Source organism: Diospyros lotus, chromosome 3 (genome assembly GCF_014633365.1).
Source record: "Diospyros lotus cultivar Yz01 chromosome 3, ASM1463336v1, whole genome shotgun sequence".
NCBI classification, from domain to species: Eukaryota; Viridiplantae; Streptophyta; class Magnoliopsida; order Ericales; family Ebenaceae; genus Diospyros; species Diospyros lotus.
Window position 1 is genome coordinate 35039969 of NC_068340.1, and position 14283 is coordinate 35054251.

General features: G+C 34.1%; 2 protein-coding genes across 5 annotated transcripts in view; one reads left to right on the plus strand and one right to left on the minus strand.

Moving 5' to 3' along the window:
- LOC127797805 (stearoyl-[acyl-carrier-protein] 9-desaturase, chloroplastic-like) overlaps positions 1-1186 on the plus strand; it is a 39560-nt gene extending 38374 nt beyond the window's left edge. For both annotated transcript variants that reach the window (XM_052330958.1, XM_052330959.1), the window contains one exon: positions 422-1186. In XM_052330958.1, coding sequence (XP_052186918.1) covers positions 422-982 — 561 coding nt within the window. In that variant the 3' untranslated portion in view covers positions 983-1186. The remainder of the gene's footprint in view (positions 1-421) is intronic.
- The window catches only part of LOC127797806 (2-alkenal reductase (NADP(+)-dependent)), a 39239-nt gene extending 30170 nt beyond the window's left edge, over positions 1-9069 (minus strand). Inside the window, exons 1-2 of one of the 3 annotated variants that reach the window (XM_052330961.1) lie at positions 8740-9069; positions 8233-8406 (exon numbers count right to left, since the gene is read on the minus strand). In XM_052330961.1, the coding sequence (XP_052186921.1) occupies positions 8233-8406; positions 8740-8953 (388 nt within the window). In that variant the 5' untranslated portion in view covers positions 8954-9069. Of the gene's footprint in view, positions 1-8232; positions 8417-8739 lie in introns of all 3 variants that reach the window. The other 2 variants (XM_052330962.1, XM_052330963.1) reach the window with 2 other exon arrangements.
- Between the last annotated feature and the right edge of the window lie 5214 nt (positions 9070-14283).

Genomic DNA, 14283 nt, shown 5'->3' on the forward strand with positions numbered 1-14283 from the left:
TGCTGCAATTCACATTAACCAATTTTTTTATTTCCAGTTGATTTTTAATGGTCTTCAACATTAAGTGTCCCAAAAAAATTGCATTCTATTCAACAGGGAAAACAAGCAATCTTGTGCTCCAGGTTCAAGCACTAGTTCTTGTTGATAGATTACAACTCCCTTTTCTTGCCTTAGAATGCACCTGTAACTTCTAAGTTCATTAGTTCATATTGGCATATGATTTACGCTAGGTTTTTACCTGCCTCAACCCTGATAAATGTCATTTCCCAAGTGTTCATGGATGCCCCTCCAAGATACTTGCCACTTGCCAGAAAAAGGGGAAAGCAAAAAAGCAGAAAAGAGAACATCTGATTTTAGAGAATGCTCGTCCGGTTCTATTCTTTCTGCATTTGTCTTATCTCTGTACATGTGCAATTATTAGGATCCACGGATGGAGAACAGTCCCTATCTAGGTTTCATATACACCTCGTTTCAAGAGAGGGCAACCTTCATTTCCCATGGAAACACTGCTAGGCTTGCCAAGGAGTATGGAGACTTGAAACTGGCACAGATATGTGGTACAATTGCAGCAGATGAGAAGCGACATGAAACTGCTTACACCAAGATAGTTGAGAAGCTTTTCGAGATAGACCCAGATGCCACCATGTTGGCCCTTGCTGACATGATGAGAAAGAAAATCTCAATGCCAGCCCACTTGATGTACGATGGTCAGGACAACAACCTTTTCGAACACTTCTCTGCTGTTGCACAGCGGCTTGGAGTCTACACCACCAAGGACTATGCTGACATTTTGGAATTTTTAGTTGGAAGATGGAACGTCGAGAAGTTGACAGGTCTTTCTGGCGAGGGCCGAAAAGCGCAAGATTATGTATGCGGGTTGGCTCCGAGGATTAGAAAATTGGAGGAGCGAGCTCAGAGCAGAGCCAAGCCAGCATCAACTGTTCCTTTCAGCTGGATCTTTGGCAAGGAAATTAAGCTCTGAATGCTGCCGCATGAATGAGTATGCATGCAGCTACTGAATCTTCAATTACTACACAGCATAAGAGTAACATTATTATATTGTAATGAACTTAATACTTTTAAATGTACTTTTAAATGTACGAGGAGATGAGTCAAAAAGAATGCTTGTAGATACACTTTAATAGCTCATGTTGGTGGAATGAGACTAGCTTTCTATGTTTGTTTAGCCCTTTTCTTCCTTTCAACCAAGATATTGTTAGTATTTGTCGTTGCAGTAGTAATTCGGGGGCTCCAAGTTGTCTTTTTAATGCAATAATTGCTGATTGCAGTCTTAACAGTCTAGACAACAACAATGGCATGTGCCCAATTGATGCCTAAATTTAATGATTTTTTTCCAGTAGCATAGGAATCACGGGACCCTTTGTTTTAACAAATATATATATATATATATAAATTTAAAACTATTTGTAAAATTTATAGGATTAATTTTAAAAATTTGATCTTAAAACATTTTATTTTTAAGCAACAACAAAAGATCATTTTATTAGTTAATTTTTTATCATAAGAAGATGATTTTTTTTTTTTTTTTCTAAAATTAGTGAAATTTTTAGTCCAAAATCTTGGAAACGTAAAGAAACTCACTCATGCCAAGGTAACGTTAACTTTAAACTCTACATTAAAGCCGTTCAATTTTAAAAATTACAAATTTAAAGCTTGGCCTTTTCCTCAAAATAAAAAAGAATATTTAAATAAAATTATTTTAAATCGAAACTAAATTTATTCTTATGGCCAAAAATATTTATATCTTATACTGTTATTTTGTTTTTTTGGGTGTTCTCCACATTAAAAAACATGATTTTGTTGCCTAAATAAAATTACTATGAATTTATTTTTACATTAATACAATTATACATAGTAAAAATTCAAGAAATAGTAAGATTGGCTAATATTGGTTAATTTTATAATTATAATAAAAAATAACATCACAAATAACAAAATTATAATTGTTAACAATATCATAAATATTGCATTGATAGTAATTAATTTTTTTTTATATCATGTTAATATTATTAACAACAAACTGAACCCGTCTTGTGTCTATTTATGCATTGCAGGCTCATTAATTGCTGGAAACGAATTAGGTGTTGTTTGGCAAGAGGAAATACAGGCAGCTTTGATATGGACTGTGCTAGGGTTCATTGAATCCTTTTACAGGCGTGATAAATCGCGATATTTTGATATATCACGTTTAGTTCACCCCCTTCTCTCTCTCTCCCCTTTCTTTGCGCCTGCCTTGCCCTTGCCTGCAATGTAATGCCTCGTTTTTTCAAGTGTGCTATAACTTAGGACAATTCTGAAATAATAATTTTTTTTTAAAAAATTATTGTTAAACCATATCATTTCTCATATCCATTCCAAAATTTTCATACATATATCTCGAAAGAAAATTATCATAAATATCAAATGTGGAAGTTAGAATCGAACCTAACATCTTAACATTAATAACAAATTAATTTTTACATCCTCATTAACCATAATTAAAGTTATACATAATCATTTCTCAAAAAGTTTAAAATTCAAAGTAACAGAACTTAAAAACATAGACTATATAACATACATTCAACTCATTATACAACTCATCATGCACTTTACTAAGTGCTATTTCATGCCTCATTCATCCTCGTTTATGCTACAATCTCAATCTACAACGTTTGAATATTTCAGGGGCAAATCCCAAGTTAGATGATGAATCATCTAAGTAAGGGAACAAAATATTTAATACTCATGTATGTATACAATCAAGGTAGTTAAAATTGAGATTTTAAGTGGGATAAAAAAAGTATCCATAAAATCGGATCGTAAAATCGTAAGATTTTAGAGATAATTAAAAATACCCTTCAATTTTTGTAAATATATGTTTATAATAATATAATTTTGTAAAAAATGAATTAATATCTTTTAATAACCTGATTATTCCTTATTATAGTTCAAAAGATGATACTTCCAAAATATAACTCAAAAACTAGCAGGTTGGTTTAAGCAATTTAGAGGCAAAATATAGGTAATTTAGAAGTAAAATATAGTTTAAAATTATTTAGAGGATTCTTTCAACGTCTTCCATTAGATTTATGTTGCATTTTTTTTTCTTGATTTAACATTGATTAAATCAAGTAAAATCCCGATTTGGGGTTGGGTGGTCCATTAATTCATTACTTGTTTGTCTTGATTCACTTATACAATCAATGTTAAATCAAGTAAAATTTATAATTTAAATCAAGTAAATTGAAACTTATGCAATTAATGTTAGATGCTATGTGATATTGGAACTTATGCAATTAATGTTAAATCAAGTTCCAATTAGAGGCAAAATATAACAATTCATTGCATAAGTTCCACTGTCAAATGCTATGTGACATTGAGACGTTGGAAGCATCCTCTAAATTGCAACTTAAATTAATGAAGGTCTTTGAATCGTAAAATCGTATATGTAAAATCGAGATTTTATAGGATTTTATCCTAAATTGGATTTTACATGGGATTTGAATGGTTTAAGGGTCTTCGAATTGTAAAATCATAAAATTGGGATTTTAACAACAATGTATACAATGCACATAACACTGTACACTGTTTGGGTTAATCGCACTTTAAGATTACCCGCTATTTTTATAGTCTCCCTGCCAGACCGACGTATATGGGTGCACTATTGGCAAAACAACGACGTCAGTACCTAATCCCAAACTCATGCAACGTATGACCGTGAATCTCATCATGCTTATATGCATATTTCATCATCAATACATGTAAATGCAATCTACATGACATACTCACATCAAAAGATGACAACATGACAAAATCATTTATATAAAATCAAATTTTGAGTCGAACCATTTACAAATCAAATATTTTCATAAAATTAAATCTAGTTGGAAAGTACCACTTTGGAAAAAGACAATTTTACCTCAAAATTCGCGTCGGACTTCCAATCGTACTTAATTATGAACTTTGATATACCTTGGCATCATAAGTACTTAAGAAAATCATATTTCTAATTTTCTCTAATTTTTCCTATTTCTTCCTATTATTTCCTCTAGATTATGAAATAAATACTTTCTCATAAAATTTTCTCAATTTCTCTTCACAATAATTCCTAAAACAACATTTCTAAACCTAAAAAATTTTCTCATAATTTTAAGAATCCATGTGTTATTTATTTCTCATGTTCTCTTTGATTTTCAAGCATCTATTGCCTCAAAAATCCATAATAAATACCAATCATGCATTTTTCTTCCAATTTCATCATAAAAAAATTCTAAAATATTATTCTCATATTTCTGGAATTTTTGAAGAAATTTTCGAAAATAACTCACATTCCCCCAGAGCAATTGGTATTCTTTTATACTGCGACAAAGCCTCGGTTTGCGTATCTAACGCCTTCTGTCACAAATTTTCACACAAACTACTAAACCCAGTTTATAGGATTTTTTCTATAATTTTTTGATATTTTTGTCTATATTTTTGTCTTTTTTCTTTTTTTCAAATCTTTCTCACTCTCAAATCTTTCTTTCTTACAATATTTCTCTTTCTAATTTAAGTCATCAAACATTTCAAGTTTTCTCTATTTATGGAAGGTTGAATTAAGCTTAGCATAATTGTAGTGACCCACTATCTTTAATTATTTTGAAACTTTTCTTAATTATTTTTCACTAAATCTCACCCATAATCTTTAATTATTTGTCCACACCCTATTTTGTCTCCCACATTTCTCAATTATTTCACCTATTATCTTTTATTATTTTGTCATATTTTTTAATTATTTTTCACTAAATCTCACCTATAATTTTTAATTATTTGTCCACACCCTACTTTGTCTCCTACATTTCTCAATTATTTCACCCACTATCTTTAATTATTTTGTCACCTTAATTATTTTTCACTAAATCTTCTTTTGAATAGATTATTCTTTTATTTAGTTCATTAATTTTAAGTCAACTTTCTTAACCTATTAACTCTAAGCCCATTTATTTAGCCTTTCCTTTTTTTTTCAACTTAGTCCACTAGCTCTAAATCCATTTACTTAATCTTTTTTTTTTTAACTTAGCTCACTAATTCTAAACCCATTTATTTTCTCAATTATAATCTCTAATGGATGTCAAAAATATTTTAAATAAAAAAAAAAAATTATTATTCTCAAAATACTAGGATATTACGTGCAACCTGACCGCTACCTCGCCTCATCTCGCAACTGCAACCACACCGTCTCTCGCCTTCTCTCGCTGCCATGCCTCTGCGCCTCGTCTTCTCACTGTTGCAACCTCCAGCAACCGGTGTCCACCCAAACCAACTGAGGCGCAGCGAGTGGCGGCGATCGGCAAGTGGCGAGGATGAGGGCGAGGCGAGAGAGAGACAAATGAGAAGAGATGTGAGGTGAGAGAGAGTGTGTGTGTTTTGGGTCATTTATCAGAGGGGTAATTTGGTTATTTCATTATTATGTAAAGTCTTCTGTACACCCCATTCTGTACAAATAGCTTTATCTGGCTTTGATTGCTGCTCGAGTGGGTACAGCGACATGGTCGCTTCCTTTTTATTATTAGTTGCTAAAATTAGGTCAAGTTGATAAGTGGGGTTTGGTTACTCGGCAAATTAAATGAATAAATGCTGTTCGTTGGGATAATGTTTGTTAATATATATATAATGAAATAGAAAAAAAATAGTTTTATTATATTTATTAATTTTATTTAGTGACACTTGAAAAAATCACGTCACTTCTTATTTAATTTTTTTAAATAAATTTATCTTTATTTTATTTTTAAATAAATTTATTTTGATCTTTATAGATAAGAAAAAATAATATGTGTTTTTTAATATATTCTAAAAAATTTAACAAATAATTTGATAAAAATTTTAAAATACTTCTTACCTTGTATTGATCATTCTATATTTTAATCTAAACAAAATTATAATTTTATTTTAATACAACTTTATCTTATTTTAACAAACACTATTCTAATGGTAAATTACTTTTTGAACTCTTTCTGACTTTTTGCTCCATCTTGCCCTTACAGTTGTCCATGTAAGCATTTATTTTTATAGGGTTCTTATAAAAAATTATATAATAATGCTTTTATAATTTATCATATCATAATATACTCAAATATTGAAATTTAGATATCCTAATCTCGTCAAGCTAAAAACAATAGTGCGATAGATCATCATGGCATAATGAAACGAGTACATGCGTTATTTTTTACACCATCTTTGTTTAAGATTAATTTATATTTATGATTTTATTAAGAGTGATAATTTCATGTGATAGTGGCATGGAATCTGAGTTAATTGAAAACGATAAATTATATAAATAAAGAGTTGTCATTCTTGTTTTTTAAATAAATAATAGAGTTTTGTTATGTTGTCTGGGTCGAACAACTCTTATGTTGCCCTACGTGAAATATAAGAAGGGTGTGTGTGAGTCTTACTAGAGATTGCAAATGGGCGGGCCCGTCCCGCCTCCAGTTTGGCCCACCCATTTGGTGGGCCTGGCCGAATTTGGCCTGCGAGAGAGGCGGGCCAGGCTGGCCAATGGAAATTGGGGCCAAGCACGGCGCTGTGACCCTTAATAAATGGGCCAAGGCGGGTTAGGTTAAACCGTGGGCTTGTCAAGTCAGCCCGACCCGTGGGCCTGGTTATTTGGGCCGGCTTGTGGGCTATTTATTTTTAATTTTTTAAAATATGTTTATAAGTAATTAGTTTAAAATATGTTTATTTTTTAAATATATTTTTTAATTTTTTGGTGGGCTGGCACACGGGCTATTTTGGTGGGCCGGGCTGGGTCGAGCTGCGGGTCACAAATCACTGGCCCGACACGACCCGTATTCTTCTACTCTGATCGAGTTGGCCCGTCTGCTACAATACCGAGCCGAGATGGCCCATGGGCGACCCGGCCCATTTGGCATCTATAAGTCTTTCATCTCCTACTTTTTATTTTGCTTGAGTCGAACAATAGAACATAATCGATAAATAATATCTTATATGCCAGCATGACATTTTTACATGAAATTTATTATATAAACTATATTATAATGATTTAATTTCGTTTTTTTGTTTCACCCTTTCTTCAATGTCAAGTTTCAACCGCCGTCCAAATTATCTTTTTAACCATCTAACACGTCTGAAATGACAGATGAGGCTCGTTTAGCTGGCTCGCATTTTTAGAGTGGGCTGCATTTTGGGGGGCACTCCGACCTACCCTACCCTGATTAAGGCTTAGTCAAAAACTGTTTGATTGGAATTGGGTGAGTTAAAAGAGAATTTCAGATTGTTTTTTTAATTGAGGTTGTAGTAAAATACCATAAATATAAATTGAATTCTAAATATGTTTTCTATTTTCCTTTTAAGCGCTAAACTATTATAAAAACTATTTGCATATATAACATATATAGATGCCTTCAATGACCATAGATGCCTTAAAAAATGCCATCACCATAGATGCCTTCAATGACCAAATCATAAATTTGTCTCATCATCCTCAAAAACAAAGAAGACAATCAAATTAGAGAACAATTGTCACGCAATCATAAAACAACTCTCACACCCCTCTAATTATGTTTATCAGCTTCCTCATGCAAGCTGAAGATCGCACTGCACAATTTTTATTTTTTTTTTACTTCTCAATTTGAATAAGCTATCAATTTAAACCATTAAGTCAACATTCTTCAAGATAACAATCTGTTTTGAACAAAGAACATCAATAGATTATATTTTCTCTATCATTATTTTGTCAACGAGAAATCTGTGTTCATATATAGTTGGTAAAATGATTGAATTTTAATAAGTTCTTGACTGCAGCCTACAAAAGTAGTCCAGTTAGTCATAGAAAGGAGTCATAACCAATCCTAGTTGCTAGTAACATATCTAAAGGTCAAGACATCGGCAGTCACAAGGCTATGACACCTCTATCCAAACATTGGGCCAACTTGAGGTACGTACCGTGGCAGAAGCTTGCCTCAGGCAAAGCCAAGGCACAACATGTTTGATAAAGAACCTTTTACGGAATGAGAAGCAAAATCAGAACACATATGCATTTGTATAATAAAAAAAAAAAAATACGATCTGGACTTCAGAGTTCATTCATTTCACTAGCATTCGTGCATGTATCCAGCAGGGTGTTAAAGAACACATTGCAGCTAGCGCTGGGGTTGCTGAAACTGTAATAGGAACTGCAAGCATGCATTTGAGTTTGAAACATATATAAATAAATTGAGAGGTGAAATGTACCAAGAAGACCGACGTAGTACGAAAGAGGGATATCATCCTGGCGCAGGATCTTCCTCATCAATTGCTGGGTTCTCGTGATCACGCTGTATTCTTCCCAGCCTGTGATCCCGGTGACGATATCGCCGGCACTGAAATCTGGATGATCAGAATCCACAACTCTCGAGACACCAAATCCTTCAAGAACCTTCGTCGAAACACGCCACAAATCAAATTCAAATGGTTATCCAAAATTGAAACTACAATTACAATTAAGCACAAACAACCATTTCCAAATCAGATCATGTTTGAATTAGCTAGGTTTATCTCTATTATATATTCAGAATTTTAATAATGATACGCGCGATACGAAATCATTGGCCGACGAACGAAATGACAAAATAGCCCTTCAGCCATCATCATCCTTGCCCAAATAACTTATTTCATTGTATTGAGTCCAGTACGTAGAGAATTTCTCCCGACTGTAGAATGTAAATGTTAATGTAGGAGGAATGGGGAAGGGTTACCGACCGAGCCGGGAAGGAAAGGGGGGATGTAGGAGTCGTAGAATTGGCGCATGCGCCCTCGCATGTAGGGATCGCAGGAGAGGTAGAGGTTCTTCACCACCACTCCGCCCGACCCCCTCGCCGCCAGATTTCACCTCCATGTCCGTCTCCTTGGGTATTCCGTCGATGTACCCTTTGAATATGATTCGCTTGTTCTCCACCACTGCCTCCCCCTCCATTTCCCACGCCTCGTCTGTGCCTTTCTCTATCTCTCTCTTCTATGGGAGTTGAACAAGAAGAAGTATATTAGTATGAAGAGAGAGGAGGCTTCGCAAATGGACCTCAGCTGCTCAACTCTCTGAAAAATTCGAGGCCTTTGTACTCGGCTCCTCGCCCGGCCTGTCCTTTTTTGGACCAAAAGTTTGGAGCCAGCTCAATTAGATTTTTAGTACATTTTTTAGTCGTTTGTAGTAAATTTAATCATAAAACGACACGTCACTCGGTAGATTACTGTATCGCCGTCCCTGTTTGTAAAGTTTTGATCGGAAAATTTTAATTTTTTTTATATAAGTTAGTTTTTTTTATTAATATTTCAGAATTAGTTAAGTTTTGAAATATATAAACCATTGGTTGTCACTGACGCCTATGCGTCGCTGTTTAATAGTGTCACCTAACAACAAATGTGTTGAGGGGTTAGGTGTCAACCAACAGGCCCTTTCCACTATCGTTCTTGAGTTTTTGGAATTTTGAGGCGAAATATAAAAAATGGACTCCCAAATGTAATCGTTGAAAGTTGAAGCAAATATAAAAGAGTGAATCTAATGAGCCAATTGTCAATCGAGAGGCAATGAGCCACCAGTGATAGCGAGCAATGGAGCAAGAGACAGTGAGCCACCGGTCGGCCACAACTCACAAGGGCGAGCGATCGAGCAGAGCAGCGAAAGGCGATGCTTGCTGGGCAAGCAATTAAGTGGCAAGCCACTGGCCACGAGGACAAGGCGAGCTAGTAAGGACGAGCGGCCGCCAACCGAGCAGCGAGAGAGCGAGGGCGAGAGTGAGAGGGTGAGGGTAAGGTTGAGGGCGATGGCTCAGCAAGAGGAGAGAGAGGTAGCAAGTGACCGGTGACGGAGCAATAGCGAGAAGTGAGAGGCGAGGGCGAGGTGCGACGGAGAGAGAAAGGTAGGGCTAGGGTAGCGAGTGAAAGAGAAGGAAGGAGAAACTTTGCAGACGGGAAGAAGGTGGGCAGCTGGGCTAGGCTAGGAAATGAGCCCATACAAATGGGAGTGTTTTTTATTTATGAGCCCCTAAGTAGTGAAGTTTCTATGAAATTTCTATGTGCCCTGAGGTAGCTGTATCATGGGCCTCATTGAATATTCAGCCCTGGCCCTCTCAGCACCCAAAAAATCACTGAGGTGGCCACCAATTTTATCCTCTTTAGGCTAAGTACGTAAAATAATAATAAATAAAATTATTAACTTCAACCGTACAATTTATAATATTTGGTGATAACAAAAGGTACAAAATTATTTTAATCTTTATGTGCTATTTAAATAAATTAAAGTGTCTAAAATATATATTTTTTCAAAATTAACTAGTGTTGGGTTGACTAATGTTCAGGTTTGATTAACCAAAGATGTCAAGGATATTGTTTCTTGAAATGATGACTCGTTTGGTTGATTACAGTAAAAGGTTGGTCAATCAAAAGTGATAAGATATTTATGTTTGAAAATAATTCAAGTTTTTTTTAAATATAAATAAGAATATATTATAACAAATATCAAGCGATTACAATTCACACGAAAACAACTCCCGAGCAATCAAAGGAAAAAAAAAATAACAATAAGCAAACCAACCACACAAGAATAAGACAAAAGACAGAACAAATACTCACATCACAAAAAGAAGAAAAGCTGGAGCACAACATAATGTTGGGTCCATGATCATGGACACTTTTCCAAAAGATTTTAGGCATTTTTTAAAAGAACCAATTTAGTCAACCAAAACAATGGGTCTAGCCAACCAACTAGGGTTTAGTCGACCAAAATGAGACAAATTACAACGCATCTTTTTAGGCATCTAGTCTCATTGACCACATACAAGTCATGATCAATCAAATAATCCTAATGCTCTAACAAAACTAGACTAGTTGACTAAAAACACTCTTTGGTCGGTCAAATCGTCACATAATAATTTTTATTTTTTCTAATAAAGGAGTTTAGTTAACCAAACTTGAGGTTTGGTGAACCAAGTATCTATCTAAATGTTTTTTTTTTTCCAAAAACTTTAGCTATTTTTTCTCCTTTACTTATTAGTATTCTCAATCACTTTACTAACGTTTCTAAGGTTCTTCCACTTGATTTTTCTTAAGGCCAAACGCATTTCTTTTGTGTAACACAAGACAAAAAGTGATTTGTCTCTCTATTATCAATGTTTTTCACTAAAGCATGATTGAGACAATAATTTGTCTTTTTCTCTTCGTTTTAGAGCTGCTCCTTTATTCTCTAAATGCTTTTTTATGGTCTTCCAATTTCTAAATACCATATCTCTTATGACTAACCAATTTTTATCAAGCAGTATTATTTTTTTTATAATCTATTTTACTCTTATATAATGATATTTATCTCTTGAACACTAAGTAATTTTATTTTGTAGATCTGCAATTTCTTTACTAATATTGTCTATTTAATGTAGCAAGGTACGTAATTATCTGTTTTGACTAATTCTTTGTGCGTTCAAAATTGAAGGTATTAAGTGTAAAAGATCTCTGACAGCAAAGTTCATTTTCTTTCCTTCAAGTTAAAATGGCTGTAAGTTAGTTACTTGTATTTTATTCACTTGCATGTGAGATGGTGTCATTTTGTGAGAGATTTAAATTGCTACATGTGTGATTATAGTGGCCTACTACCGGATGGTCCCGCTAGCATAGGATATCCGAAAGGAGGTCATCACAAGTGTGATATAGAACAATAACATACAACACCATAATACTATCCTTAGATAAACTCAGCGGAAGCTAACATAAAGGTTTACAACATCTTAGACCATAGTCTAAACAAAATGAGATACAAGGGCACTAACAAATTTTACAACATAAAATTTCCTCACACTTGCCCTCATCACAAATGCTAACATAGACCATCTAATTTGGAAGGTCTCTGTACACTTCTAACCCTGGGCTTTAGCCCCACTGGGCTCGCCCTCAACCACTGCTCTACTTGTACCTGGAATGACATGAGAGTAAACAAGGTGAGCCACAAGGCTCAGCAAGTGTATTTATAAAGCATGGAGATATAGAATCAAAGGCAGGGATAATCAAGATAGAATAAACAATTCTATGATGAGATATTAGTATAACGCGACTCATAAGTTCTCGGTTTACATTAATTTCCCATGCCGTGATTATTACATATATTATGCACTCGTTCCCATGCTCATGCATATGCACCAATAGTAGGAAATTTTTCTGCATAATTCTCAAGGCTCTCACGGCCTACATATATATATATATATATCCATTCATGAATATATATGCATCATGAAAATACATCAACAAATGATAACAATTTGAGCCACGCCTTCTGGGTTGATGGCCACCTCACCCGCGTCAAGCGCTCATAGGATATCCTTTCTCATCCACGGACTTAGCCGTCGCGCAAAATAATAGGTGCGCAAATCGGTATAATCATGCATCACATATGCATATCCCTATTTCATGTCAATCCTCAATGATTAAGAAAAATCTCAAATCATGCTTAACATGCACAATTACATAAATTAAAGTGTGCACTATCTTATGATCACAGGGTAAATTTTAATACATTTATTGACTCATACTTATAGAAATGCCCAAACCAATATTTACGGTATATTTTTACCCCAATAATAATCGCAAGGAATCAAAATTTATACATGCAAGAAACACTAAATCTTGCATGACACTAGACCCTAATGAATAAATGTCATTCCTTAAGAAATGTAGGGTGACACAAAACCCTATTTAGATTTTTGCAATGTTCAACAAGAAAATGAATTAATATTGCAAGATTTATCGAAATAAGGAAAATAAAACCCTTTTATCCAACAATGAGGGTTATCAAAAATAATTCAAAAAAACAATGGAAGAACTATACAAAAATCATAATTTTAAGCGTAGGAAGGATAGACTACATAGGAAGAGTTGAATAACAACATATTTCAGAAATTTCCAGATTTCAAGCATATTTTCAAAAATCCAATCTGGGCTCAATATTTGGTCAAATACCACAAACGATATACCAAATCAAAGCCTAATGAGTCTAGTTTCTGGAACATCAACTGGATTTGAAATCGGAAATAACCACAGAGCATTATACCCCAAAAACCGAAACAAGAACAGATTATTCAAAAACAGAGCAGAAAATTTCCAGATTCTGGGCAAGAATTTACAAGGATACTGTAGGCTCAAAACATAGCCAAAAATTCTAAAAAATTTACCAAATGAATATTATCAAGTCTAGTTTATATAGAAACAAACGGATCTTGAATCGGATATAACCACAGAGAGTTATACCCTAAAGAGTACAACAAGGTCAGTTTACTCGAAAGCAGTAAAATTTCCAGATCTTAGCAGGGATTTACAAGGCTATAACATGATCAAATCTTAGTCAAAAAATTCGATTCTTGTGTCTAAAATTGAGCTTAAGATGTCTAGTTTACAACCCAACAAACGGATCTCAATTTGGATATAAACACAAGAAGTTATAGACCAAAGAACATAACATGGTCAGTGAATCCGAGAATAAGAATTTAAGAGCAACAACTTAAAAATGAAGGAAACAAGCCTTCTAAGATGGAAACAAGGTTGAAGAACTTGCATTAAAAGATAAACAAGAGAAGAAAAACTTACACAATCATAAGGAGAAGAAGAAGAAGAAGATCTTGAATTTGAAACAAGAAGGAAGGGAACTTGCCTTAGATGGTTGCAATCCAAAGACATGAAGACACCCCTTGAAATTGAAAATTCCATAGTCTCCACTTAAAGCTTCAATGAAGAAGAACAATGGAGGAAGAAGAGACAATCGGGAGAGGGAGAAGAAGAAGGGAACAAGAAAGTAAGAAGAAAGAAAAGGAGGAAAAAAAATGTGGGAGACTTGTCTCCCAACTCCTTTCAATCCATCTCCCTTTTAATTTTCTCTAATTTACCCTTCATACTAACACACACAATTCACATATCTCTTACCCATTTTGGTCATTTTATCATTTTCTTAATCTTTTTTTTCTTTTTAATTAAGATACCATTCTCTATGCCCATGGCCCAAGCCCAAGTCAAAATATATAGCCCAAGCCCAAGTCAAAATATATGGCCCAATCCAATTAAGGCCCAATGGACTTTTCTTGAGATTTGGGTTCAACCCAATTCATTTACACTTAAGATTTAATTATTTATCAATGGTCTAATTCAAATAAGGCCCAAACCCATTTAGCCCACAACTTTGAGACTTTTTCACACCAAATATTATTTTCATTAATTTACCCCCATTACCAACTCATATAATATTTTTAACAATTAATTAATAAAGGCAACAACTCT